The sequence below is a fragment of the Myotis myotis genome, unplaced genomic scaffold (assembly GCF_014108235.1).
Source record: "Myotis myotis isolate mMyoMyo1 unplaced genomic scaffold, mMyoMyo1.p scaffold_m19_p_3, whole genome shotgun sequence".
NCBI lineage: Eukaryota > Metazoa > Chordata > Mammalia > Chiroptera > Vespertilionidae > Myotis > Myotis myotis.
The window spans coordinates 190,352,923-190,379,444 of NW_023416335.1; the positions used below are offsets into that span (position 1 = coordinate 190,352,923).

Consider the following 26,522-nt stretch of genomic DNA (forward strand, 5'->3'; position numbering starts at 1 on the left):
TGTTAATAATACTTATGGTAAAACTAAATTTTAAACTATGATTTTATTAAATATTCACAAATATTAAGCTAATAAGCCTTTTAAAACTTTCAAACACAATACATTTAAAAATTAAATACACTTAAAGCTGGATGAAGGGTATATGTGGGTTTATTAAATTTCTATTTTTGAAGTATTTCTTAATGTTAAAAATAATCCTGGAAAAGTTTCAATGTTTACACCTCTTTCTCTTTTTGTTAATTCAATGTATTGGGGTAACATAGAGTAATACAATTATGTAGGTTTCATGTGTACAATTCTATGATGCATCATCAATACATTGTATTATGTGCCCACCACCCAAAGTCAAATCTTCTTCCATCACATATTTGACCCTCTCTGCCCTTTACTACCCCCCCCCCTTTCCTTCTGGTAGCCACCATACTGTTGTCTACATCTATGTGATTTTGTTTGTTTTTCAGGTTTGTTCATTTGTTGCTTTTGGTTTTATATCCTGCATATGAGTGATTTAATCTCCATATGCTGTCTTCTTACATATACAATAACCAGGGTCTTTACAATTTCCATCAAATAACTGACCATTGTTTATATATTTGCAATGATTAGAGGCAATGTCAGGTTTTGTTAACTGGAGCCTAGAAGAGAAAAGAATTTCTATTTTTACTAAAATTTATTTCATAGATCAATTCTATTCTTAAAGGTTACTATGCATTAATTGAAATATAAAGGAACATACATTTCTTTGGCAGATTTATTCATATGTAAATAATAAATAATATTTGTTCCATTCAACTCTTAAGGAAGGAAAATGGCAGAGTAAGGAACTCCAAAACACTTGTCCATTAATACAATGATAAAGCTGACTATACCTGACTCAAAATTTTCAGAGATCTGGAATCTAATAAAAAAAAAAGTGACAACACGTAAGTGCTTGCTTAATGAAGAAAAAAGCTTCTATCTTTTGGTGAGAGGGCATTTGTTTCATTCACAGTAAAGGAACCCAGGTCAGTGTTGCTCAGTTGGTTAGAGTGTTGTGCCTGACACCAAAACTTTGCAGGTTTCACTCCTGGTCAGAGGCAGCTGATCGATATATCTCTTCTCTCTCTCTCTCTCTCTCTCTCTCTCTCTCTCTCTCTCTCTCTCTCTCTCTCCCTCTCTCTCTCCTTGGTGAGGATTTAAAAAACAAGGAAATGAAAGAGGGATGCTAAAATTGTTTTTAGTCCTGATCATTATCCCCATGTGCGTGACAAAATAGAATCTTTTATATTTATCTTAATAACATGGTAGGATGAATGGAGTGCCTCCTACACATTAGCATTTTAATAAGAAAATCGGTGCTATAAGAGCAGTTTTCAAATTTTGTGTCCGGATTCCTTTCAACTATTAAAAATCATTCCAGAGACCCAAAGAAATTTTGTTATTTGAGATACATCTATCCAAATTTGTCATATTAAGAATTAATTCTGTTATAGTGAAAAAGATTCACTCACTTACATGTAACAATACTAAATACATGTACATTTTGTGTTAATATAAAAATAATTATATTCCCTCCCCAAATAGTGCCAACATTGTCATCTATACTAATAAAAGGGTAATATGCTAATTAGGCCAGGAAACCTTCTGAGAGGCCTTCCAGACAAAGCCATGGTGGCGGGGCTGAGGCAAAGGAGGTCAAGCCAGCAGGGGAGGGCAGTTGGGGGCCACGAGGTCAGCAGGCGAGTACAGTTGAGGGCGATCAGCCTGGCAGGGAAGGAAGTCGGGGATGAGCAGGCTGGCAGGTGGGAAATTTGGGGGTGATTAGGCCTGCGGTGGAGGGAAGCTGGGGGTGAGCAGGTCAGCAGGGGGAGCAGTAGGGGGCAAGCAAGCTAGCAGGGGGGGCAATTGGAAGCAAGAAGGACAGTGTGGGGGGCAGTTGGGGGCAATTAGGCCAGAGGGGGGGCATTTGGGGGCGATCAGGCCAGCAGGGGATAAGGTGGGGGTGAGCTGGCTGGCAGGGGGGCCCAGCTGTGGTCAAGCAGGCCAGTGGGGAAGGGCAGTTGGGGACAATCAGGCCAGCAAGAGGGGGGCAGTGGAGGGCCATGAAACTGGCAGGGAAGGGCAGTTGGGGACCATGAGACTGTTTGGAGAGGGAAGTTGGGGCCATTAGGCTGGCAAGGGGGGCAGTTGGGGTGAGCAGGCCAGCAGGGGGGCAGTTGGGGGCAAGTTGGCTGGCAGGAGGGGCAGTTGGGAGCAAGCAGGCCAGCAGTTGGGGGGCAGTTTGGGTCAATCAGGCCGGCGGGGAGGGCAGTTGTGGGCAAGCATGTCGGCAGTTGGGGGCATTTGGGGTTGATCAGGCCACGAGGGGGGGGTAGTTGGGGGCGAGCAGGCTGGCAGGGAGGCCCCATTGGCAATGAGCAGGCCAGCAGGGTGGCCCAGCAGGGGAGGGCAGTTGGGGGTGCTCAGGCTGGCAGCAGGGGAAGTTGGGGGTGAAAAGGCCAGTGGGGAGGGCAGTTGGAGGCAAGCAGGTTGGTAGGCAGAGTGGTTAGAGGCAATCAGGCTAGCAGAAAGGTGAACGGTTGGGAGCCAGCAGTCTAGGATTGTGAGAGGGATGTCCGACTGCCAGTTTAGGCCCAATCCCACTGAACCAGCAGTTGGACATCCCCCGAGGGGTCCCAGATTGGAGACGGTGCAGGCCGGGCTGAGGGACACCCCCCGACCCATGCACTAATTTCACGCACCAGGCCACTAATATTTTTATAGTTTACAAATCTTCAATTGTCTAGCATAATTGACAAGTGAATTTTTATATTTGTTCAGTGTTTAATCTTCTTTGATATATTATGTTATAATGTTTCTTAAGAAAAAATGAAACTGAATGAGAAAATCACATTTCAATATTATTTTGAACATAGTTTTTCCTTCATAGTCCTCTCATAAGTGTCTTTGGACATTATGTAGTAAATTATTATGGTCCAGAGAAATAAAAATTAAGTCAATACCTAGAAAATCAGCTGGTTTCTATTGGGGTGTAAATCATTAGCCACCATACTAAACATCATTGTTATGCATTTCTAAAGGTCAAATATATTAAGAGTTCTATGTGAGTTGGAGTAATCAGTTAAGGTTTAATAAAAAACTTCACATCGTGGAATTTAACATCTAATTATATGCACACTAGATAATTAGGTAATATTGCTATTCTGGGACTGGTGTTTTAAAACAGCCAGAACAGCACAGCTGGTGTGGCTTGGTGGTTGAGGTAAAGGTTCGATTCCCGGTCAGGGCACATACCAGGATTGCTGGCTCAATCTCCAGTGTGGGGCAAGCAGGAGGCAGCCAATCAAGGAGTCTCTCTCATCATTGATGTTTCTCTCTGTCCCTCTCCCTTCCTCTCTGAAAACAATAAAAATATATTTAAAAATAGACTAATAGGAAGATACTTACTTGTCCAAGGTAAAAGCTGAGCCATCTTGCCAAACCCATTTCCGTTCACTGCAGTTGTAATATAAACTGATCCAAAACTTTCCTGCCCCAATATGACATTGCTTCATTGAAAAATTTTTTACAAAATCCTGGAAAGAATGAGAACAGGAAATAAACAAATCTGATATCTTTGATTGGTTGTCAATATATATAGAAATTAAAACTTTCATTTACATTATGAAACATTTTTATTTTTTATCTGAAACAATAACTATAGTAAAAAATACTCTTGGGATTTTTTGACAACTCACTAATAACCAATAATGTATTCATTCATCAAACAACTATTATGGAGTCCTCATAGTACTGTGAACATTGTGCTGCATATTGAGAATTGAAAGGCAGTAAATAGACTTGATCCTTGTGAATTTAAGAAAGATGCAAACCAATTAAGTAAGCCATTGCTACAAAAGGAAAAGTACCGGATAAAACGAGAGTACTTAACAGAAACTCCTTTAGGACCAGGTGATCAAAATAAATTTTTTAATACTATAGATATTTTAGAATAAACCATAAAAGTAAATAGGCACTTATTAGGGTGAGGTTACAAAGGGTTGAGAAGAGGACAGTAAAATTGTGAGAAAATTGAATTAAACTTTAATAAGTACATAAGTGGAGTATCTACTAGTATATATATGTAAAAAGCCAGGGAACGGAACACCATAACAACCTGAACGACCAGTCGCTATGAAGCCCAGTGTGGCCAGTGAACTGGCCTGATCAGTGGGTGGGCCAGCTGGCCAACCTCCAGCGGCCCCTCTGCCCAGCCAGACACCCCTGATGCCCCTTGCACCCCAATAGGGGGTGGGGCCGGCCAGCCACCACGCACAGCCCATCCCCAAAGCTGGCTCCACCCCTGATAAGCCCCCACCACCCCAATCATCCCAAGGCCCCTCCTTCCAGCCAGCTCCCCGCCACCGATTGCTCCCTCACCTCAATTGGGGGTGAGGCTGTCTGGCCAGCCTCCTAAGGACCCTCCCCCAGCTGCTAACCCCCAATTGGCCCCCTCACCCCATTCTGGGGCAGGGCCCACTGGCCAATCGCCTGAGGCTCCCTCCCTCCCCCCCTCCCCCAACAGCCAGCCCAGCCCTGATTGGGCTGTGATCAGGGTGTGCCCGGCCAACCTCCCGTCGTCTCCTCCTACCAACAGGCTTGGCCAGCCCCAATTCACGGATTGGGGCTGGGCCAGCCAGACCTCACCCATGCACAAATTGATGCACTGGGCCTCTAGTGTTAAAATAAGTGGGTAAGGAAGTGGAAATGATAAAAAGTTATTGGTATCTAGGAGGCTGTAGAGATAGGCAAGAGTTCAGAGGTGAATAAAACTTGCAGGAATATATGGCTTAGGGCAGTGGTTCTCAACCTTCTGGCCCTTTAAATACAGTTCCTCATGTTGTGACCCAACCATAAAATTATTTTCGTTGCTACTTCATAACTGTAATGTTGTTACTGTTATGAATCGTAATGTAAGTATCTGATATGCAGGATGGTTTTAGGCGACCCCTGTGAAAGGGTCGTTCGACCGCCAAAGGGGTTGTGACCCACAGGTTGAGAACCGCTGGCTTAGGGGCGTTAAACTAGGTCCTGAGGAAGAGTTTCAAGAAAAGGGAGCAGCATAATCTGGTGTGTATCATGTGCCTTTCCTTGGGCTGAAGCAGGGATATCAGAACAGACAAAGCCTAAAGGCCAAGAAATACCTCCTGGAGAAACTTACTAAAAGTTGAGAAACATATACTTGTTTTTACCATTTCTTTCTCAGTATTTAGTTTAAGAAAACTTGAAGACCGAGTAGTACAATAAACTTCACAATTTCTCCAAGGACTTGGTTGTGCGGAAAAAGAGTAGCAGTTTTCCCCATGTTGGTGCCAGTTGTCCTCACAAGGGTGACATTTCCAACCTAAAGAAGAATTACAGTCAGTCTAAATGCCTCCTGTTAGTACATTTATATGTAGAAATGTGGGTGTTTAAATTGTAAAAAATAAGTTAAGAAGCAATACAGAAATTATATGACCAATTATATTCACCCATTTAAAACTGCTGCTCTGTTAACTAATGTGCATAATGCTGACATGATTTATGCCATGGTAATTTAATAGGACAATTATTACTATTAAGCATTATTGACAACTTCCAAATTTAAGTGGATTTTTAGCAAATATGTTTCCGGGTATCTGACACTACATGATATGTGTGTAATATATTTAAATACTTAATAATTATATATGCATATAAATAAACAGAGATATTTTTATTTTCTAACTCGGGAAAGGTGATCTAGTTCCTAATTACCTTGAACTTTTGTTGGCAGTGGGGGAAACCCTGAATTTCCTGAAATCAGTTCCATCTGGTCTGTTTCCTGACGGGAGGTGAGATTTCCTGACCATGGCTCTGTTTCTGAAGACAAAATCACAAATATCAGTGTGGTTTGTCATACGTACCTGAAGATAAATGTGCCATTGCATAAGCACTTTATTTGTTATGTGACTACAAATAGTAAAATTTCATTAACAAAGATATCTAAAAGACAATATATTGAAGGGGATACACAGACAAATCTAATAATAATACTACAAGTCTGATTGGAAAATTAGCATAATATCAGTGAGATCACAGATTATAGAGAAATTGATTCTGATAATAAAACCTGTAGGAGAGTTCTCAGAAAAAGTAGTCCTGGTGTAAGTTTAAGAGAAATAGGTTAACAAGCAGCAAAAAAAGAGGAGTTGGTATTTCACGTGGATGGAATCATATGAATGAAAGGACAAAGTAATGAAAGTTCAAGGTAAAGACATAGTAATTTGATGTAGTTCTTAAAATCAGCTCTAATACAGAGACGATAACAACAAAAAACAAAATGGTGCTGAGAATATTACTTTAGGAAATAAAAAGCCATAACGAGATTCCTTTCCATGAGCAGTGAGCAAGCTGACTTCTTTTCTCTCATAGAGACTTACTCTTTGTAGTTAAGATTCCAACAAACACAAGCAGCACTAAGCAGATGATCCCCAGAACCGCTGAAAGTAACTTCCATGAAGACTGCGGGACAGAATAGCCTTGAGAAAGAGATCAGTAAATTGGTTCAACATTAGCTACTATATGCTTATTCACAGTTCTTTAATTTTTTTTTCAGTTATAGTTTACATTGAGTATAATTTCGTATTAATTTCAGGTGTAAGGCATTGTGATTAGACAATCATATACTTTACAAAGTGCCCCCCCGCCCTCAATAATTCCAGTACCTACCTGGCACCATACATAGTTATTACAATATTATTGACTATATTTCCTATGCTGGAATAAATGTCCTCTGGTTTGGGGAAAAAAAAAAGGGAAAGAAATCCAACCACTAAGTGTTTCACTCAGAAGCATACCACCATCATTTTTCTTGACTGTGTCTATTTTACCTAATTAAAGCCGTTTTTACTGCTTACCAGGCCATGACATTTCTAATAAATGTTTTTAAGTTAACTGCATAATATTCACTCTCATGTATATATCATAATTTTTTACAACTTTTCTCTTTTCAGACATTGAGGTAATTTCTGTAGGTACAATTCAGTCCCTATCACAATGGAATTTTTTACAGAAGTAGAACAAGCAATCCTAGAATTAGTATAAAGCCACAAAAGATCCCAAATAGGCAAAGCAATCTTTTTTTTAATATGTTTTCATTGATTTTAGAAAGAGAGGCAGGGAGAAGGAGAGAGAGAGAGAAACATTGATGTGAGAGAGAAAGATCAATCACTCTACTAGGGATCAAAACCACAACCTGGGTACGTGCTCTGACTGGGCATCAAATTAGCCACCATTCAGTGCATGAGACAAAACTCAACCAATTGAACCACAACATCCAGGGGTAGGCAAAGCAATCTTGAGAAAAGGCAAAAAGTTGTAGGCATCGAGCTTCCTGATTTCAAACTATAATACAAAGCTATAGTAATCAAAACAGTATGGCACTAGCATTAAAAAAGATACATAGATCAGTGGAACAGAATAGAGTTCCCCAAAATAAACCCATCTGCTTATGGTCATTTAATATATGATGAAGAAACCAAAAATATGCAATGAGGAGTAGTCTTTTCAATAAATGGTGCTAGGAAAACGAGACAGCAATATGTGAAAGAATGAAACTGAAGCACTATCTTATACCATATACTACAGCTACTACCAGCGACTACACAGCCAAGAAAACCACCAACAAATTGAAAAGGGAACCACCTATTATGGGAGAAAATATTTGCAAAGTATATATCAGGTAAAATATATAAAGAATTCATACAACTCAAGAGCAAAACAAACATGATTAAAAATTGGGCAGAAAATAGACATGAAAAAATGCTCAATGTCACTGATCATCAAAGAGATGTAAATTAAAAACATGAGATATCACCTACCACTTGTCAGAATGGCTATCATCAATAAATCAACAAACAACTGCTGGGAGAATGTGGAGAAAAGGGAACCCTCATGCATTGTTTGTGGGAATGCAGACTGGTGCAGCCACTGTAGAAAACAGTATGGAGTTTTCTCAAAAAATTAAAAATGGAACTGGCTTATGACCAGCAATTTCACTTCTAGGAATATATCCCAAGAAATACAAAACACTGGTTCAAAAGAATATATGTACCCCTATGTTTATTGCAGCATTATTTATAACTAGAGGCCCGGTGCACAAAAATTTGTGCACTCGGGGAGGGGGTGTGGAGGAGGGGTCCTTCAGCCCGGCCTGTGCCCTCTCGCAGTCTGGGACCCCTCGGGAGATAACGACCTGCTGGTTTAGGCCTGCTCCCGGGTGGCAGAGGGCAGGCCCAATCCCTAGGTGCAGCCCCTGGTCAGGCTCAAAGCAGGGCCAATTGGGGAGCTAGGGCGCTGCCCCCTGCCATGCACAGAGCAGGGCGGATCGGGAGGTTGCGATGCCACCCTCAGTCATGCTCAGGGTAGGGCCGATTGGGGAGTTGGGGCACCACCCTCTGTCACGCACAGAGCAGGGCGGATCAGGGGGTTGGGGCGCCACCCTCTATCACCCACAGAGCAGGGCCAATCAGGGGGTTGGGGCGCCACCACTGTAACACTCAGGGCAGGGCCGATGGGGAAGTTATGGCTCTACCCCATTACACACAGAGCAGGACCCGTGGGGTGGGAGGGTTGGGGCGCCGCAACCTGTCACACACAAAGCTGCAGGGTGAATAGGGGTTTGGCGAGCTCCCCCCTAACAGGCACAGAGCAGGGCTGATCAGAGGGTTGGGGCGCCTTCCCCTGTCACAAACAGATCAGGGCAGATAGGGAGGTTGTGGCCCCGCCCCCTGTCACACACAGAGCTGCAGGGCGATCAGGGGGTTTGGACGCTGCCCCCTGTCACTCTGATCCCGGTGCTGGGAGGCATATTACCCTGTTGATGTATAGAATAGAGGCCTGGTGCACGGGTGGGGGCTGGCTGGTTTGCCCTGAAGGGTGTCCTGGATCAGGGTGGGGGTCCCCACTGGGGTGCCTGGCCAGCCTGGGTGAGGGGATGATGGCTGTTTGCAGCTGGTCACACACCCTTCAGGGTGGGGGTCCCCACTGGGGTGCCTGGCCAGCCTGGGTGAGGGGCTGAGGGCTGTTTTTAGGCTGGTGGGTGACGGAAGCTCCCAACCACTCCTTTTTTTCTTTTTTCTTTTTTTTTTTATTCTGGGCCAGCTTTAGCTCTGAGGCTCCAGCTCTTAGGCCTCTGCTGCTGAAAGAAGGTATCTGGTTTGTTCCGGTTCTATAATCGAAACTCTGTATCAACTCCAGCTCTGAGATCCCGGCTTGCTGAAAGCAAGTTTCTGGGGTTTTGTTTAACGTCTATATTTGTAACTATGTTTCAAACTGCAGGCTCAGAGGCCAGCAAGGCAGGCGGGGAACGTTGCAGTCCTCCGTCACTGAAGCAAGCAAGCCTCATGTTCAGTTTAAGCTGCCTGGCTGCCGGCCGCCATCTTGGCTGGCAGTTAATTTGCATATCGCCCTGATTAGCCAATGGGAAGGGTAGCGGTCGTACGCTAATTACCATGTTTCTCTTTTATTAGATAGGATAGCCAAGATCTGGAAACAGCAGAGTGGATGGGAAAAGCTGTGATACATTAACACAATGGAATATTCTTTGGCCATAAAAAAGGAAATCTGAAGAGCATTATGCTAAGTGAAATAAGCCAGTCAATGAAAGAAAAATACCACATGATCTCACTCATTTATGGATAATAAGTACCATTTTAAACTGATGAACAAAAACAGATACAGATGCAGAGCAGCCTCGAACAGACTGCCAAACTACAGCTGGAAGTCTAGGGAGGGTTGAGGGGCGGAAGGGGGCAGTAAGAGATCAACCGAAGGACTTGTATGCATGCATATAAGCATAACCAATGGACATAAGACACTGGGGGGTAGGGGTGGCTAGGGGATTGTCAAGGGTGGGGGGAAGGAGACATATGTAATACTCTTTATAATACCTTAAGCAATTAAAAAAAAGAATTATAAAAAAGGAAATCTTACCTTTTATGACACATGGGTGGTCCTGGAGAGTACAGTGGGGCCTTGACTTACTAGTTTAATTCGTTCCGTGACGGAGCTCGTAACTCAAATTACTCATATGTCAAATCAATTTTCACCATTACAATGAATTGAAATGCCATTAATCCGTTCCCGACACCCAAAAAACACCGCAATTGTTTTGTTAAATGTTTTTAAATAAGAAAAATGTATTAAAAATAACGAATATTGTATAAAAACACAATACTGAACAATGGAATGTAGTGCAATAAACTTGTTTTATTAAGTTTAATGTACAGCATTTACCTTGGAGATCAAACGACTTAAAGATGCTGATGGAGTTGGAGGGGAAAGGCTGAACTGAATAACTGAATAACTGAATCTTATTTGCTGATTTTTGCCCTTTTCGCCACGCTTTCATCACTTTCATCTACAGGAGTTTTCGAGAAAAACCTGTCCAATGAGATCTGTTTCATCCTCCCTTTCAGAATATTTCTGAACTGAGTTAGGCAAGTGTCATTAAATAGCTCCATCGCACGCCCAGTTGCAATTTTTTCTGGATGTTTCTTTTGAATAAAGTCTGAAAGTTTCTCCCACATTCCCAGCATTTCCTTTATCTCACTTATAGAGTTAACCTCCTCCCCCTCCTCCTCCTCCTCCTCCTCCTCCTCCACCTCTGTGTCATCTATTTCCTGCAAAACCCTGGTGTGCTGCTGCGTCTGTGGCTCCTTTAGCCCCTGCGCTGTCAGTTCCTCGGAGTGCTCCTGGATGAGCTCGTTGAGGTCACCTTCCTTTACATCCACGCTCGCTGCCTCACCATGTCTGACAGCGGAGTGAATGCTGGTCCTCTTTTTAAAATTTTCGAACCAGCCCCGACTGGCTTTAAACCGCTCGCCCGATGCCTCGTCCACTGAAGTGCCTGGGGCCTGCTGCAGCAAATCAGCATAAATAGCTCGTGCCTTCTCGCAGATTATAGCCTTCATCACGTATCTCCTGCGAGCTGCTTCTCCGTTAACCACACCATTAGCAACTTTTCCATATTTTCATGGATAGATGTCCGCTGTTTAGAAATTATTTTGTAATAATTTGTAGCCTGTATCGACTCCTTCTGCTTCAGTATGGTGCAGATCGTAGAAGTGCTACGCTCGTACTGCTTCGCCAAGTCGATTACACGCACACCTTGGTCATGTTTTTCGATAATTTCTTTCTTTAAGTCAATGCACATCATCCGCTTCTTCTTCTCAGCACTGTCCTTCGCACTTACTTTCTTCAGATCCATGGTTGAAAAAACGAAGTTTTGCAAAATAACTGCAAGCACAAATGCGAGCACAACACTGATGCTTCAACTAAGAGCTAACCGCCTAAAGTGAACGAGTGAGACACGTGATGCTGGGCTGATGTTGTGGCGTTCATTGTGATGTTCGCTGAGCCAGCTAGTGGTGGGGTATCTGAAGCTGGCTCATAACCCGAATTTTAACTTGCAACTCAAAGCAAAAAATCAGCTGAGAGACGGCTCGTATGTCGAAAAACTCGTTAGTCAGGACACTCATAAGTCAAGGCCCCACTATATTATGCTAAGTGAAATAGCATAGCCAGTCAGAAAAAGACAAATACCATATGATCTCACTTCTATGTGTGGAATAAAAATAAAAATAAAAAACCTGAGCTTGCAAAGTAGGGGATAAAGGAAGTGGGTAAAATGGATGAAGGGGATGAACATGTACAAACTCCAGGTATAAGTCATGAGGATGTAATGTACAGCATGGTGACTCTATTGCATACTTGAAAGTGTTGAGAGAGTAAATCTTAAAAGTTCTCATCCCATACTCAAAAAATTTTGTAACTACAGTGATGGATGGTAACTAGGCAGTGGTTCTCAACCTTCTGGCCCTTTAAATACAGTTCCTCATGCTGTGACCCAACCACAAAATTATTTTCGTTGCTACTTCATAACTGTAATGTTACTACTGTTATGAATCACAATGTAAATATCTGATATGCAGGATGGTCTTAGGCGACCCCTGTGAAAGGGTCGTTCGACCTCCAAAGGGGTCGCGACCCACAGGTTGAGAACAACTGAACTAGAGTTACTGTGGTGATCATTTTGCAATATATACAACATCAAATCACTATGTTGTACACATGAAACTAATTATGTGTCCTTTATCTATACTAATAAAAGCCTATGTGGTTGTCACGCCCTCTTGCAATGATGCCCTCGCAGAAATGAGCGAACACCAGGAGGCTGCGTGAGCAGCAGGTGTGCACTGTTGGTCAGGGCTGCGTGCGCACAAGGGTGGAGGGGGGCTTGATGCTGTGTGCGCGACACAGAGGCAGGTCCCGTGGCTCCCTGCAGTGCGGCCAGGAGTCTTGCAGCTCTGCGCAGCGCAGAGGTGGGACCCCCAGCTCCAGCCTACCTCTTCGGGGCAATCCATCAAGGAGCCCCGGATGGGTGGGCAGAGCATGCCTCTTTGGGGTGATCAATGGTGGGGCTCCTGCACTGGGAGAGGGCACAGGCCAGGCTGAGGGACTATGCGCCCCGCTCCCCCACCCCCGGAGCACACAAATTTCATGCACTCGGCTTCTAGTAGCTCAATAAAAAAGTAAAAACATCAAAAAATTGTACTGCATATTAATTGCAGCCATCAATTCCATCACAGAAGAAGTAGCAAGCAGGAATGTGAGACCATAGTCATCTTCAACCTTAATATACTTGAGACCTTGATAGGTTTTCAATCTCACGTATCTTGAGAAAAAGCATACTCCAGTTGTGGGGTGCTTTTTTTCATGTATTTTTATTACTTTTAGAGGGGAAGGGAGAGGGAGAGAGATTTAGAAACACCAATGATGAGAGAGAATCAGTGATGGGCTGCCACTTGCACACCCATTACTGGGAATCGAGCCTGCAACTTGGGCATCTGCCCTTGACCAGAATCGAACCAGGCCAATGCTCTATCCATGAGCCAAATCAGCTAGGGCCATACTCCAGTTTTTACATGTGGTACTTAAAGCTTATAAAACATGAAAGCAGTATACAGAGATTAAAAGTTTAAATAATTCATTTTAATTAATTTATCTGCACTAAGCATAAAATTATTCAGACATTTAGTTATTTACACCAGTGAAAATCTAAAGAATTAGATATCCAAAAGGGTGATTGCATCAAAAGTTTAAATATGCATCATTGTACTATTTATATAAGTTAAAATATGGAAACAAACAACATTCAGTTGACACTATTGCCCCTCACACATGTCATACATGGCTAATAAAGAATGAAAATAAAATGTAGTGATAAAATAGAAACAAACTAATGGTAAAATATAGAGTGAAAATATATTTTATGCTCAGCCGAGATTGTCCAGTGGTTGAGCATCAACCTATGAACCAGGAGGTCATGGGTTTAATACCCAGTCAGGGCACATGCCCAGGTTACAGGCTCAATCCCCAGTGTGGAGCAATCAGGAGGCAGCCGATCAATGATTCTCTCTCATCATTGATGCTTCTATCTCTCTGCATTTCCCTTCCTCTCTGAAATCAATAAAAATATTTTAAATATATTTTATGTATTTGATAATGGCAGATGTAATTTTTCTTTATTCTTCAATTACAATTGACATTCAGTATTATTTAGAGTAGTTCAGGTTTACAGCATGGTTGTTAGACAATCACATACTTTACAAAGTGGTCCCACTGATATTTCAAGTACCTGACACCATACACAGTTATTACAATATTATGGACTGTATTCCGTATGATGTACTTTGCAACCCTGTGACCATTTTTTAACTACCAATTTGTACTTTTCAATCCCTTCTCCTTTGTCATCCAGTCCCCCAGCCTCCTTCCCCTCTGTCAACCATCAGTATGTTTTCTGTATCTATGAGTCTATTTCTATTTTGTTTGTTCATTTATTTTGTTCTTTAGAGTCCACATGTAAGTGAAATCATACGGTATTTGTCTTTCTCTGGAAGGTAGAATTTTTAAAATTAAGTAACCACAAATTCATAGAAGGTATGAATCAATGATTAATTTTCTTTATTTCTTAAATATTTTGTATTGTGAATGTTTATCTTGACAAGATTAGATATGGTAAATTAAATAACCTTGTACAAAATGTTTTTGCTCATTTGAAATGCATTTCTTTAATCCAGAGCAAAGGTCCTGTTGGACAGTGTATTATATATTGGCCATAATCCACAGTCAAAGATTGAGGAGGTTATAGTTTCATTTGTGTGCAAATTTTTGCATTTGTCACGTCTACTTTCAGACATATATCAGACACTGTTTTTAAGTATCACGTAAAACAATAAAATAAAAGTGAGAAAGCTACACACCTCGATGTTCAGAACTCACGATCCTTTTGTTTTCAGAGTAGTCAGGTGCCCTCCTCCGCTCCTGAGATGAAGGATGAACTCGCACCTCAGAGTAAGTCACGGCTTCTCCCATCTCTGAAAATCATAAACATATGGAAGATAACAGGAAAGCTTTCTTATGACTTCCTTGGCCATAGAAGTTCCATAACTAAAATACATGGTTCATAAAGATGTTATCTGGATTACAGTTAAACCTAATAAATAATTTGGAGTTTCTTTTAATGTAGAGAATATTTTTAAGAATAGATGATCATTAAAGTGCACAAACGATTTAGAACAAATTGTTAGGGCATAGCATCTTTTATTACATTCAACTTAAATATTTTTCTTAAATTACAAATTACAAACTTACAAATTGATGACATATGTTAAATTAATTCTTGTCATTACATAATGGATAAAATATTTTTTTAAGCCAGGCTATAGAAAATCTCCCAATTTCACTTACGGACCATCATACTTCTGCCTGTATTCCTCCATTATCATCAGGTAATTATTTAAAATATGACTTAAATTCTACCTCTGTCAAGAAAATTTTTCAGATCTTTCAGTAAGAATTTATCACGTCTTCCTATGAACTCTCGTTTATAACACTTTTCTTTAAACCCATTATCATCTTTTGTTTTGTTTTTGCTGCTATTTCCTCACTAGGACACACTATGATTGCAGAAGTCACGTCTTAATAATTTTGTTATTAATGCCATTATTTGTTAGGTTCATTTATGCACTTTATAATTCCAACAACTTGACTTTGATGCCAAACTGAATATTTTATACATCAAATACATTCAATCTAAAAAGGAATCTTAAAATTTTAAAGAAAGCTTTGCATATGTTTCAGTACCTAAATAGTCTATGGCTATTCCATGTACTATTGAATGTACAAATCTAACAGTAAGTTTTCTGAACTTCTTTCCGGTTGAATTTTGTATTTCCTTATTTTCTTTAAATATCTTTCTATATAGAATTAAGAATTTCCTTTCAAGTGTTTCTAATGATCTTATTTAGAATGGTTATAGTAATCAAGAAAATATATTTAAGTCTGTTCTAATCTGCCTTCCTACCATCTGTTTCCTTATCAATCCATCTATAGATCTTTCATCTATCTGAATATGTACCTTCTTATTGATATATATCACTCTCCATGTTCTATTAAAATTATTTTGATCAAATTTTATTTAATAATTTTTATAATAATATATAAAAAATAAAATACATTAATATTATGAAAAGTACCTGTTTTTTAGAAGAAGATGCGAGGATCTTTGCAGAATGCGTATTTTCCTGGGAAGAAGATTATAATTCTTGGGAAGAAGTCTGAATATAAGAATACTTGATGACCCTTGGTATAAAATCCAACCCAGAATATAAAGAGAAGACAATAAATACATAGTATAATGCCTTTTTTTGTCCTATACACGAAATAATAAGTGAGAACAGAGTCTGAAAATAAGTGTTCTCACGATGCAACCACACAGGAAGCCCTTCTATCTAAAAACATCACCAGATTCAGGGCCTTTTATCAGTCTGAACTTTAGGAGCATCAAAATACCTGGTATGTTTTCAGTAATGATCAATATGGTTCACTCAATTCTTGGATTTTAAAACTTAAAAAATACAGATTTTTTTAAATTAGGAAAGTAATTCACTTTCGCCAATACCCCCTTTTAAGTTTTCTGCAATGTATCTTATCAACTGTTTGGCTACAATAGTACATCAAAATGCTGCTAATGGATGTGCACAATTTATTACAGTCTATTATATTTCCTTTGTTTTATAGCATCATGTGTCATTTAAATTTTCAATGGAAATAAAAGTATCTGTCTTACCTACAAGCTTAGCTTGGAAAGGTGACTAGGTGTTAACTAGAGAGTGGAGTAATGGGGAAAGCTTGGTAAGCAAAGGAAATAGCATTTGCACATTTCCTAAGCCAGGAATGAACATATGGGTAAAGTTTTGGCATACAGACAAAGTTGTGAAACCATCACACTGAAATAAATGTATCTGTCTCCCATACACAGGATGTGGCAAAAACAGGCTTTCAGTTGTGAGTATGCAAAACACAGAGCTTATTCTTTACGCATGCATATAAGCATAAGCAATGGATGTGGACAACAGGGGGTGAGGGTGAGGGCAGGATTGGGAGGATGAGGGGACATTGGGGGACACATTTGTAATATCTTAATCAATAAAGAAAAACATTAAAAAATATATTTCAAAATCTTTTGTTCAGTTTTTATTATCCCTTGTGTATTGGTGGAATTATTTTTTGTATTTGTTCCTAAATATATTATTATATTTACTATTATACAAATAAGGCTTTCATCCATTGTCTTCTAATTGGTTTTATTTCTGTAAAATAAAGCTATTTATTATAGTATATTAATTTCACAACCCGTTAATTTGCTAAGTGACTTATTATTTGAGCTGGGTTTATCACTGGCTCTCATATTATTTTCATACATTATCATGCCTTGTGGAAATAAAAAGTATTTATTCCATTTATATATTTTTTTTCTAGCCTAGTTACATTGGTGAACATGACCAGAACAATATTAATGAGGAGTGGAGATAATTAGCATCAATGCCATTTTCTTACTCTAATGCAATAGCTCAAGGATTTTTTACAAAGTAGAACACTGGCTTTAGAATGCACATACACACACACACACACACACACACACACACACACACACATTAACCTATAGTATATATATACTTTATTCAGTTAAACTATCCACATATTTTTACTTTTCTTGAGTTTCATATTATATGTAAATATTAATTGTATGTAAATATATAAATAAATAAAGATCAATATATCTATTGAATAATGTTTGTAGATGCTTCAGGTGCATTTGAAAAGGAGGTATATTTCTTATTATCAATATATACTGGTCAATATACTCTGTATGTCCAGAATATCTACCTCACTGAAAATATTACTAAGATTATTTATAACATAACTTATTTTTGTCCAAATTTTCTGTCTTGTATTGAGAGTAGACTGTTAAAATCATCACTTTTTCTAGTTCAAAATGTGTTTATTATCCCCAATAAAACCCCAATAAGCAGTACTCTTCATTCTCCCTTCCTTCCTGGCAACCAGTAATTTGTTTTCTGTAACTGAATTTACCTATTCAGAATCTAATCTAATAAAAGAGAAACGGGCAAACTGACCACACCTCCGCTACGCCCCCAAGCCATGCCCACCAGCCAATCAGAGTGACTATATGCAAATTAACCCAACCAAGATGGCAGCTGACAGCAATGGAGCTGGAGCAAGCAGGAGGCTTGGTTTCCCTGGCAATGGAGGAAGCCAAGCTTCCCACCTGCCCTGGCTGGTTGTGGCCTCTGCTCAAGGCAACAAAGTTTCAATTATAGAAGATAAATAAATCCCAGATACCTGCTTCCAGCCAGCCTCCACTGGGAGATTGGGTGGCTGGGGGCTGTGGCCAGCCTGCAAACAGCCATCAGCCCCTCACCCTGGATAGCCACACCCTCATGGGATGAGGGTCCCACTGGGGGGGTTGGCCAGCCTGCAAATAGCCATCAGCCACTCACCCAGGCTGGCCATACCCTCATGGGGTGAAGTTCCCCACTGGGGTCTTGGACAGCCTGCAAACAGCCATCAGCCCCTCACCCAGGCCCACCAGACACCCCAGCGGGACCCCCACTCTGATCCGGGACACTCTTCAGGGCAAATCTGCTGGCCCCCACCCATGCACCAGGACTTATCCTATATAATAAAATGGTAATATGGAAATTGACCCTAACAGCAGAATGACTGAGACTCTCAATGCAGGAGCTGCCCCCTGGTGGTCAGTGTGCTCCCACAGGGTGAGCTCTGCTCAGCCACAAGCCAGGCTGATGGCTGCCAGTACAGCGGTGGTGGTGGGAGCCTCTCCTGCCTTCTCAGCAACGCTAAGGATGTCTGACTGCAGCTTAGGCCTGCTCCCCACTGGCAAGTGGACATCCCCCGAGGGCTCCCAGCTGCCAGAGGGATGTCTGACTGCCAGCTTAGGCCCAGTCCCCCAGGGAGCGGGCCTAAGCCAGCAGGTGGTCATCCCCTGAGGGGTCCCATACTGCAAGAGGGCACAGGCCGGGCTGAGGGGACCCCCCCCCCCAAGTGCACAAATTTTTGTGCACTGGGCCTCTAGTCCTATATAATAAAAGGCTAATCTGTAAATGGACCGAATGGCAAAATGACTGGTCACTATGATGCACACTGACCACCAGTGGGCAGACACTCAACACAGAAACTGCCCCCTGGTGGTCAGTGCCCTCCCACAGGGGGAGTGCCACTCAGCCAGAAGCAGGGCTATGGCTGGCTAGCACAGCAGCAGTGGCAGGAGTGCTAAGGATGTCCGACTACAGGCTTAGGGAGCAGGCTTAAGCCGGCAGTTGGACATTCCCCAAGGGCTCCCAGACTGTGAGAGGGTGCAGGCTAGGCTGAGGGATCCCGCCCCCAAGTGCACAAATTTTGTGCACCAGGCCTCTTAGTATTTCATAGAAACAGAATCATGCTGTATAGCATGGGGCAAAAGTAGGTCCACACTTGGGAGTACGTGAAACAGAGTTTTTCTTGTATTATTATTTTTTATTATTGTATTTATTTTCCATATGAACAACTGTAAACCTACTTTTTCCCCACCCTGTTGTATTTAACCTTTTGGTATCTTTCTCAGAAACGTAATGTTTTCTAAGGTTCATTCATATACTAGCATCTATCAGTACTTCATTCCTTTTTATGACTGAATGATATTCCATTGTGTGGATATGGCACACTTTATCCATCCATTGATGAACATTCAGTATGTTTCTACCTTTTGTCAACTGTGAGTAGTGCTTCTTTTCAGTGTACAAGTGAATAATGTTTGTGTATAAGTATTTGTTTGAGTATCTGTTTTTAGTTCTTTTGGATATTTATGAATGTGCTACTATCTGCTTTTTCATGCATCTCATCTTTTTTTTTTATTGTACAAATAGCCACTGTTATCTACTGGATAGATTCCTAACATTTTAACCTGCATGGTAGTAATAAATTTTAACATTATCAAGTGTCTTTCCTCCCTCTGTTTAATTCTCTATAGGTACACTTGTTTGACTAGTATCGGGATTGCAACCTACCGTATACTTACTTATTGTTTCTACTTGCCTCAGAAATCGCTGTTCATCACTTTACTTTTAGCATTCTATTACTTTCCCGAGTTTGAGCAACTCCTGGTTGATTTCTGCCTTTCTTTTAGATTTTGCAGCTCTGTTCTTTTTATGACTCTATGAGGATATCTGAATTAATGTGCAGTGCTATGCGACAGTTTTCTTCAGCTTTGTGGTTGTTTTCTCTTTTAGGTGCAAGGCTGTTCTTAGGTAGAGAGTATCCTATTCACATTCTTGAACTGTTAAAAAGAGGTTTTATAGAAATGTAGTCTTCTTTAAAAAGCAATGATTTATTTGATGGCTGAGATTCCCAGTCAGAGAGCTTCCTCTTCTGTCAGATCTGCCCTGTTCTGTGCAGTTTCCTTTATGGAGGTGCTGGTATGGAGCTGGGGAAGGAAAAGGAACACCTTTTTTTCTCTTTTATGACTTTAGGATTCTTTTTTTTTTTTTTGACTTTAGGATTCTTAAGTCCTCCAAATTATTTATTGGCTTTTACACTCACATCGATAAGATGCAACACTCCTTTCTTACATGCTTCTCCTACAGAGAAAATCTTTTTTTCCAATTTCTCACTTCTTGTCTTACATTGCAAACCCTGCCTCACTTATAAACTACCAAATTCCAAACGATGTTAAGTATTTTGGAATTTATTGCAGTTTTATCTTCCTGACTGGATTACATCTGGGCTTCATCTATGTCCTCTGCTTCTCTTTGTAATAGGATATTTTAAGAACTACCCTTTACCCCACAGCATCGACATTCAGTAGCAAGTGTTCTGTTAATCTGTTTTCTCTGCTTACACATCATTTGTGGTGTTCTTTGTCACTGGAAGGCCTCAAAGGGCATGAGTCTTATGTAGTTTTCTTTGACTCCTTATTGATTTTATGGAACTGGGGGAGACAGGAGGGACATTTGGAATCAAGCAACCATCTCCGCAATATGAAATTGGAGGTTTAGCTAGTACATTTGTTAAAGTACCCTTTCTTTTAGATTCTTACTCTAAAATATATTTGCTACTCTTAACCAGTAAAATCTTGTATGGAAGACTCGTAAGTTCTCAGTGAATAAGCATTCTAAAATATGAATCTGTGGGGATAGTGTTTGCCATGGACACATTTGCCTTATTGTTATTTATGTAGCATTTTAACAAATAGCTATAGCCCATAATGGCTGAAAAAAATGAAAGTCTAACCATTTTAATGCTGGACCAAGTAAAAGCATACAGAGAAAGAGTATCACATTGGATTTTACAGTATAAGTTGCATAGTAGCCAGAAGCATCCCAAAGAATGTGGTTCAGAAAATCTTGGCCAGTAATCAGAAAATATTGGAAGTGCTAGTTAGTGCCATATAGAGATGTTGTACGCTGTTGTTTAAAATGGCAACCGCTCTATCAGTCATAAATGGAATCCCGCCACAGTTTCTTCCACTTACACATGGTAATATTTTGTCTTCACTAAAATTCAGTTAACATGAGTTTGATTGCAATCCAAATTCATTTTTATATAAATTAGAAATAGAGTGACTAAATATTTTTATGTTATATCCCTTAAGGATATAAATATGTATATATACATAGTTATAAATATGTAATATGCTTATTTATAATTGTACTTCTAAGAAAAATGAATTAGCAGAGTGATGCCAGCAAGATGACAGATAAGGAAGCTCTTGAGCTCACTTCCAAGTAAAAAAATACCGATTCAACAATAATTCGTGGTCAAATTCTCCTTGTGAGAAATTCAGACACCAGTTGAGAGGCTCTTGCACCTTGTATGAGTGCAAAGCTTCCACTTTAAAGCCAGTTGGGAAAATTGAGACATACTCTTGTCATAATCTCTACCCCCTGCACAGCACCATGGAATCAGGAAGAAACTCCCAGCTCCCAACATTCTCTTGGGAGGGAAGACATAGACTGAGTGTCCAATGCCCCACCTTTACAAAGGGCCACCCAAAAGGCAGTCTTCTGTCTTCTACCCAAAGGTGTTTAGACTGAAATAATGGATAACACTATGTGTTGGCAAGGATATAGAACACATTCACATCAATTATGGTAAGATCATAAATAATTTATATATATATATATATATATATATATATATATATATATATATATATGGCATCATCTAATAGAACTAAATATATGCCAGCTTACAACTTAGAAATGTAACTCCTAGGCATATATTAAAGATAATTGCAGGCATGTTTCTAACAAAGAGATATACAAAAATGTCCATGGTAATTTTATTCATAATGGTCAAAAAGTAGGGGGGGGGGAGTTGAACAGCATTAGAATATATAGGAAAATTGTGGCATAGTCTTATTAATTCTACATAACAATAAAAAACAATGAGCTACCTTTACACACACACACACACACACACACACACACACACACACACACACACACAAATGAATAAATCTCACAGCCATAATGCCCTGTGAGAGAAGCCACAGATACATATAGTAAACTTCTGTTCATACTGAATTCAAGATTAGGCTAAACCAGTGATGGTGAACCTTTTGAGCTCGGCGTGTCAGCATTTTGAAAAACCCTAACTTAACTCTGGTGCCATGTTACATATAGAAATTTTTTGATATTTGCAACCATAGTAAAACAAAGATTTATATTTTTTATATTTATTTTATATATTTAAATGCCATTTAACAAAGAAAAATCAACCAAAAAAATGAGTTCGCGTGTCACCTCTGACACGCGTGTCATAGGTTCGCCATCACTGGGCTAAACCAATGCCTTTAGGAATTAGAGTAGTGATTCTCTTGGAGAAGAGTCAGTATCACTTAGCAAGTAGCATGAGAGAGTCTTTGTTAGTCAATATTTTAGTCTAGTAGCATTTTCATCAGCTATTTCAACCTAGTAGCATTTGGACATGGGTAAAAAAATCAAATGTAAATTTAACAGATATATTTTATGCACATTTATTCTCAATTAAAAATATAAAAAGAGGTAAGCTGTAATCAATAAAATATTTGGTATTTACTAGAGGATCATGAAGAAAACTTCTATGACAACAGTTTGTGGAGCAGGTATATTGAGGACCCAGTCCAATAACAGGAGGTAGACAGGGGCCATTAAAAGGGTATTTTCAAAGAGATCAAAGTGACACTCGTGGATAATATAATATTATTAAATATCTTTAAAAGTTTCAGTTTGACAGAGAATAGGATTTTAATTTCAAAAGGGTGATAACAACAGAACCTCAAAAACGATACAATGTTAGTTTACCGTTGGGGTCTGAAATATCCTTTGTTCATAGGGTCATTATGAGAAAAAAAATTGTATTCGCTAACTACTATATACAAAAACTTAACCCCAAATTTTTCAGCTTAAAACCAACAAAATATATCATTATATTGCACAGTTTCTATGGATTAGGAATTCAGGAGCTGCTGAGTGAGGTCAAACTGGCTCAAGATCTGTTATGAGGTTGCTGGGAAAAGGTAGGCTGGGTTGCAATCATCAGAAGACTTAACACTGGCTGGAAAAGCTGCTTCCAGGAAGGTTCACTTACATGGCTGTCAGCAAGAAGCTTAATATTTTGCTGGCTGTTCATAGGACTCTTAAATCCCACACTTCATGGACCTCTCCAAAGTCTCTCATAACGTGGTTTCTGAATTCTCTCAAGTGACCTGAGAAAGCACAAGGCAGAAGCCACACTGTCTTTTATCATGTATCCTCAAACATGGCATATGACCTATGCCATATTCTATTGGTGACACTGACCAACACCAACACAATGTATTTGATTTTTCCATAAGGGTTGAATTCCACAAGGCAAAGGTCATTAAAAATATGTAGGAAGCTAACTACAAAGGTCCAAACTTTGGCTCCAAATGATTTATGTCCTTCCTACATGTAAAAAATGGGCAGAAGACCTGAATAGTTATTTCTCCAAAGAGGACATACAAATGGCCAAGAGATATTTGAAAACATGCTCAAAGTCACTGATCATCAGAGAAATGCAAATTAAAACCACAATGACATAACACCTCACATATGTCAGAATGGCTTTCATGAAAGCATCAACAAATGACAAGTGCTGGAGAGGATGTGGAGATAAGGGAACATTTGTGCACTGCTGGTGGGACTGCAGATAGGTGCAGCCACTGTGGAAAACAGTACAGAGTTTCCTCAAAAAAATGGAACTTCTGTATGACCCAGCAATCCCACTTCTAGGAATATATCCCCCCCACAAAAACAAACAAACAAACAAAAAACACCAATCAGAAAGGATATATGCACCCCTACGTTCACAGCAGCATTGTTTACAACTAGAGACCCGATGCACAAAATTCATGCAAGGGTCTCAACTCTCGCAGCTGCAGTGGCTTGCCTCGGCCCTCGCAGCCCCAGCTTCATCCAAAAGGTTGTCTGGAAGGACATCTGGAAGGTTGTTCAGCTGTCCAGTCTAACTAGCATATTATGCTTTCATTATTATAGATAGCTAAAATTTGGAATAGCCCAAATGCCCATCAGTAAATGAATGGATTAAAAAAAGTTGTGGAATACTATGCAGATATAAAAAAGAGGGATCTGTTACTCTTTGGGACAGCATGGATGGACCTGGGAAATATTATACTATATGAAATAAGCCAATCTGATAAAGACAAGTATCAGGTAATCGCACTTATTTGTGGAATCTAATGAACAAAATGAATTGACCAACAAAATAAGACCCGAAGCATGTAAGCATGTAACAGACTGGCATACTTTGATGTGGGGTTGGGGGGACGAGAAGAGATAAACCAAAAAATTTATGTACTTGTATGCCTATGAACATGGGCAATAGGGTAGTGAATACCAGGGGCGGGGGGGTGGTAGGAGCGGGGAGAATGGGGATAAATGGGAGAAAATGGGAGATACCTGTTATACTATAAACAATAATTTCTTTTTAAGGTTAGAAAACAAAGTTGGTAATTTTATAATCATATTCTTCATATTTATGTCATATAATATCCCAGAGTGTTGACAACAACCAATTAATTATAAAATCAATTATAAAATCAATTATAAAATCAATTATAAAGTTGCTTAGTTGGATCATTGAATAAAAATAATGACTCATTATTTCTCTTTTGATTTATCTCTAAAGTATCTTTTGTACTTTATCTGGACTCTATCTTGATTTTTATTCTTATAATATAAATCTTTGAGAAATTATATGTAGGTTCCATAATGATTGTTTCAAGGTATAGGAAATTGGTGAGTTATTAGTTCAAATATAACCATTCATTTACTATCTGATTAAAGACTTGTTTCAAAGTATTCAGTTTACCTAAATAGTATATTTTCTTAGGTCAAAAAATATATAGGAAACCAGAATTAAATACATACCAATTCATCTCCATTTTGCAACTAAAGTAGCCTGGAATTTTGAGAAGCACAGAATTCCTTCTTCCCACCCAAGTTTTCAATTCATTAGAAATGAAGTAACAGATACATTGGTATCCATTCCACTTTTGTTGGCAAGAACAGCAGCCAGAGCCTATGAGAAAAAATAAAGCATGACTGATAGCATTGAAGATTCAATATAATCACTGCTATTTACTCATTCAAAAATAATTTGCTATTTATTCTTTTTTCAATAGCCCAAGTGACCAGCAATAGATGAATGGATAGAAAAACTATGGTACATTTACACAATGGAATACAGCCATAAAAGAAAAGAAACAAAATCTTACCTTTTGTGATAGCCTGGATGGACCTGGAGAGTATTAAGCTAAGTGCAATAAGCCAGTCAGAGAAAGAAAAATTCCATATGATCTCACTTATATATGAAATCTAATGAAGAAAATAAACTAATAAAATAAAAACAGACATATTAGGTCAGAGGGGAGTGGTATGGAAGTTGGGTGTAAAAGTTCAAAGAGTTAATAAAGAACCAACTCACTGACAGACAATAGTATAGTGATTACCTGAGGGAAATGGGGGTGGGGGAAGGCAGAAGAGAGTAAAGGAGGGATAAATAGTGATGGAAAAGACATGACTTAAAATGGTGAAACACAATACAATATAGAGATGATGTATTATAAAATTGTACACCCTAAACCTATATAATTGATTAACCAATGTCACTTTAATAAATTCAATTTTTAAAAATCTACTACTGCTCTGGCCAGTGTGGCTCAGTTGGTTGGAGCATCGTCTTGTACACTGAAAGGTCTTGGGTTTGGTTCCCAGTCAGGGCATATATCTAGGTTGCGAGTTCAGTCCCAGGTTGGGGAGCATACAGGAGGCAACTGATAGATGTTTCTCTTTTTCTCTCTCTAAAATCAATAAACATATCCTTGGTTGAAGATTTTTTAAAAGAATCTATTAATACACCACAATTTCAGGATAGTAAGTGAACAAGTCAGACTTAAACTTTTTCCTCATGGGGATTATATCCTAGAGATAGAATCAGAATTCTTTGATTTCCAATCATTTTACTGATGAGAGAAATAAGGCAGAGCTAGATACTTGACCAACGTCACTAGGTTTGAGACCAAGGCTGTCTTTCTCCAGAGCATGCGCAAAGTATTTCAAAGCAAGCCTATGTCTCTGTCCATGTTTTGTGATTTTGACTTCTTTAACAGAGTGATTGGTATGTCTATCAGATTGTATGCTTCTGATCTCTTGCCTCATTAACCCTGCGATAGAAGGTGAATATAAACAATGTAGAAACAGAGTGACTTCCTATTTCTGTCACACACACACACACACACACACACACACACACACACACGCGCATATACCCCTGTGTTCTACAATTGCCTCAGATGGTCTTTGACCACACTAAAGTGCTTCATTTATTTGAGCTTTAAAAGCTTTTCACACTGTAGCCCTAGCCAGTTTTGTTCAGTGGGTAGAGCATCAGCCTGCAGATTAAAAGATCCCAGGTTCAATTCTGGTCAAGGACACATGCCCAGGGTTGCTGGCTCCATCCCCAGTAGGGGGCTTGCAGGAGGCATCCAATCAGTGATTCTCTCTCATCATCGTTGTTGTTTCTATCTCTCT

At 39.7% G+C, this 26,522-nt stretch overlaps 1 protein-coding gene across 1 annotated transcript; it reads right to left on the reverse strand.

The window, feature by feature from the left end:
- Window positions 1-150: 150 nt before the first annotated feature.
- LOC118651281 (C-type lectin domain family 1 member A-like) lies at window positions 151-15,853 on the reverse strand. Its single transcript, XM_036300274.1, has 7 exons — window positions 15,582-15,853; window positions 14,307-14,420; window positions 6,420-6,518; window positions 5,755-5,859; window positions 5,211-5,362; window positions 3,427-3,554; window positions 151-635 (listed from the first exon to the last, which is right to left on the reverse strand). The coding sequence occupies exons 2-7, from the start codon at window positions 14,416-14,418 to the stop codon at window positions 509-511; spliced, it is 723 nt and encodes a 240-aa protein (XP_036156167.1). The 5' UTR covers window positions 14,419-14,420; window positions 15,582-15,853; the 3' UTR covers window positions 151-508.
- Between the last annotated feature and the right edge of the window lie 10,669 nt (window positions 15,854-26,522).

What these genes read in the sequence shown, in the direction of transcription:
- LOC118651281 (XM_036300274.1), bottom strand. Translation starts at nt 14,418, where the DNA reads ATGGGAGAAGCCGTGACTTACTCTGAGGTGCGAGTTCATCCTTCATCT. An exon ending in TGGAATCTTAACTACAAAGA is followed by an intron (nt 5,860 to 6,419) that starts GTAAGTCTCTAT and finishes TTTTGTCTTCAG; the next exon opens with AAACAGAGCCATGGTCAGGA. An exon ending in TCAGCTTTTACCTTGGACAA is followed by an intron (nt 636 to 3,426) that starts GTAAGTATCTTC and finishes TTTCTCTTCTAG; the next exon opens with GCTCCAGTTAACAAAACCTG.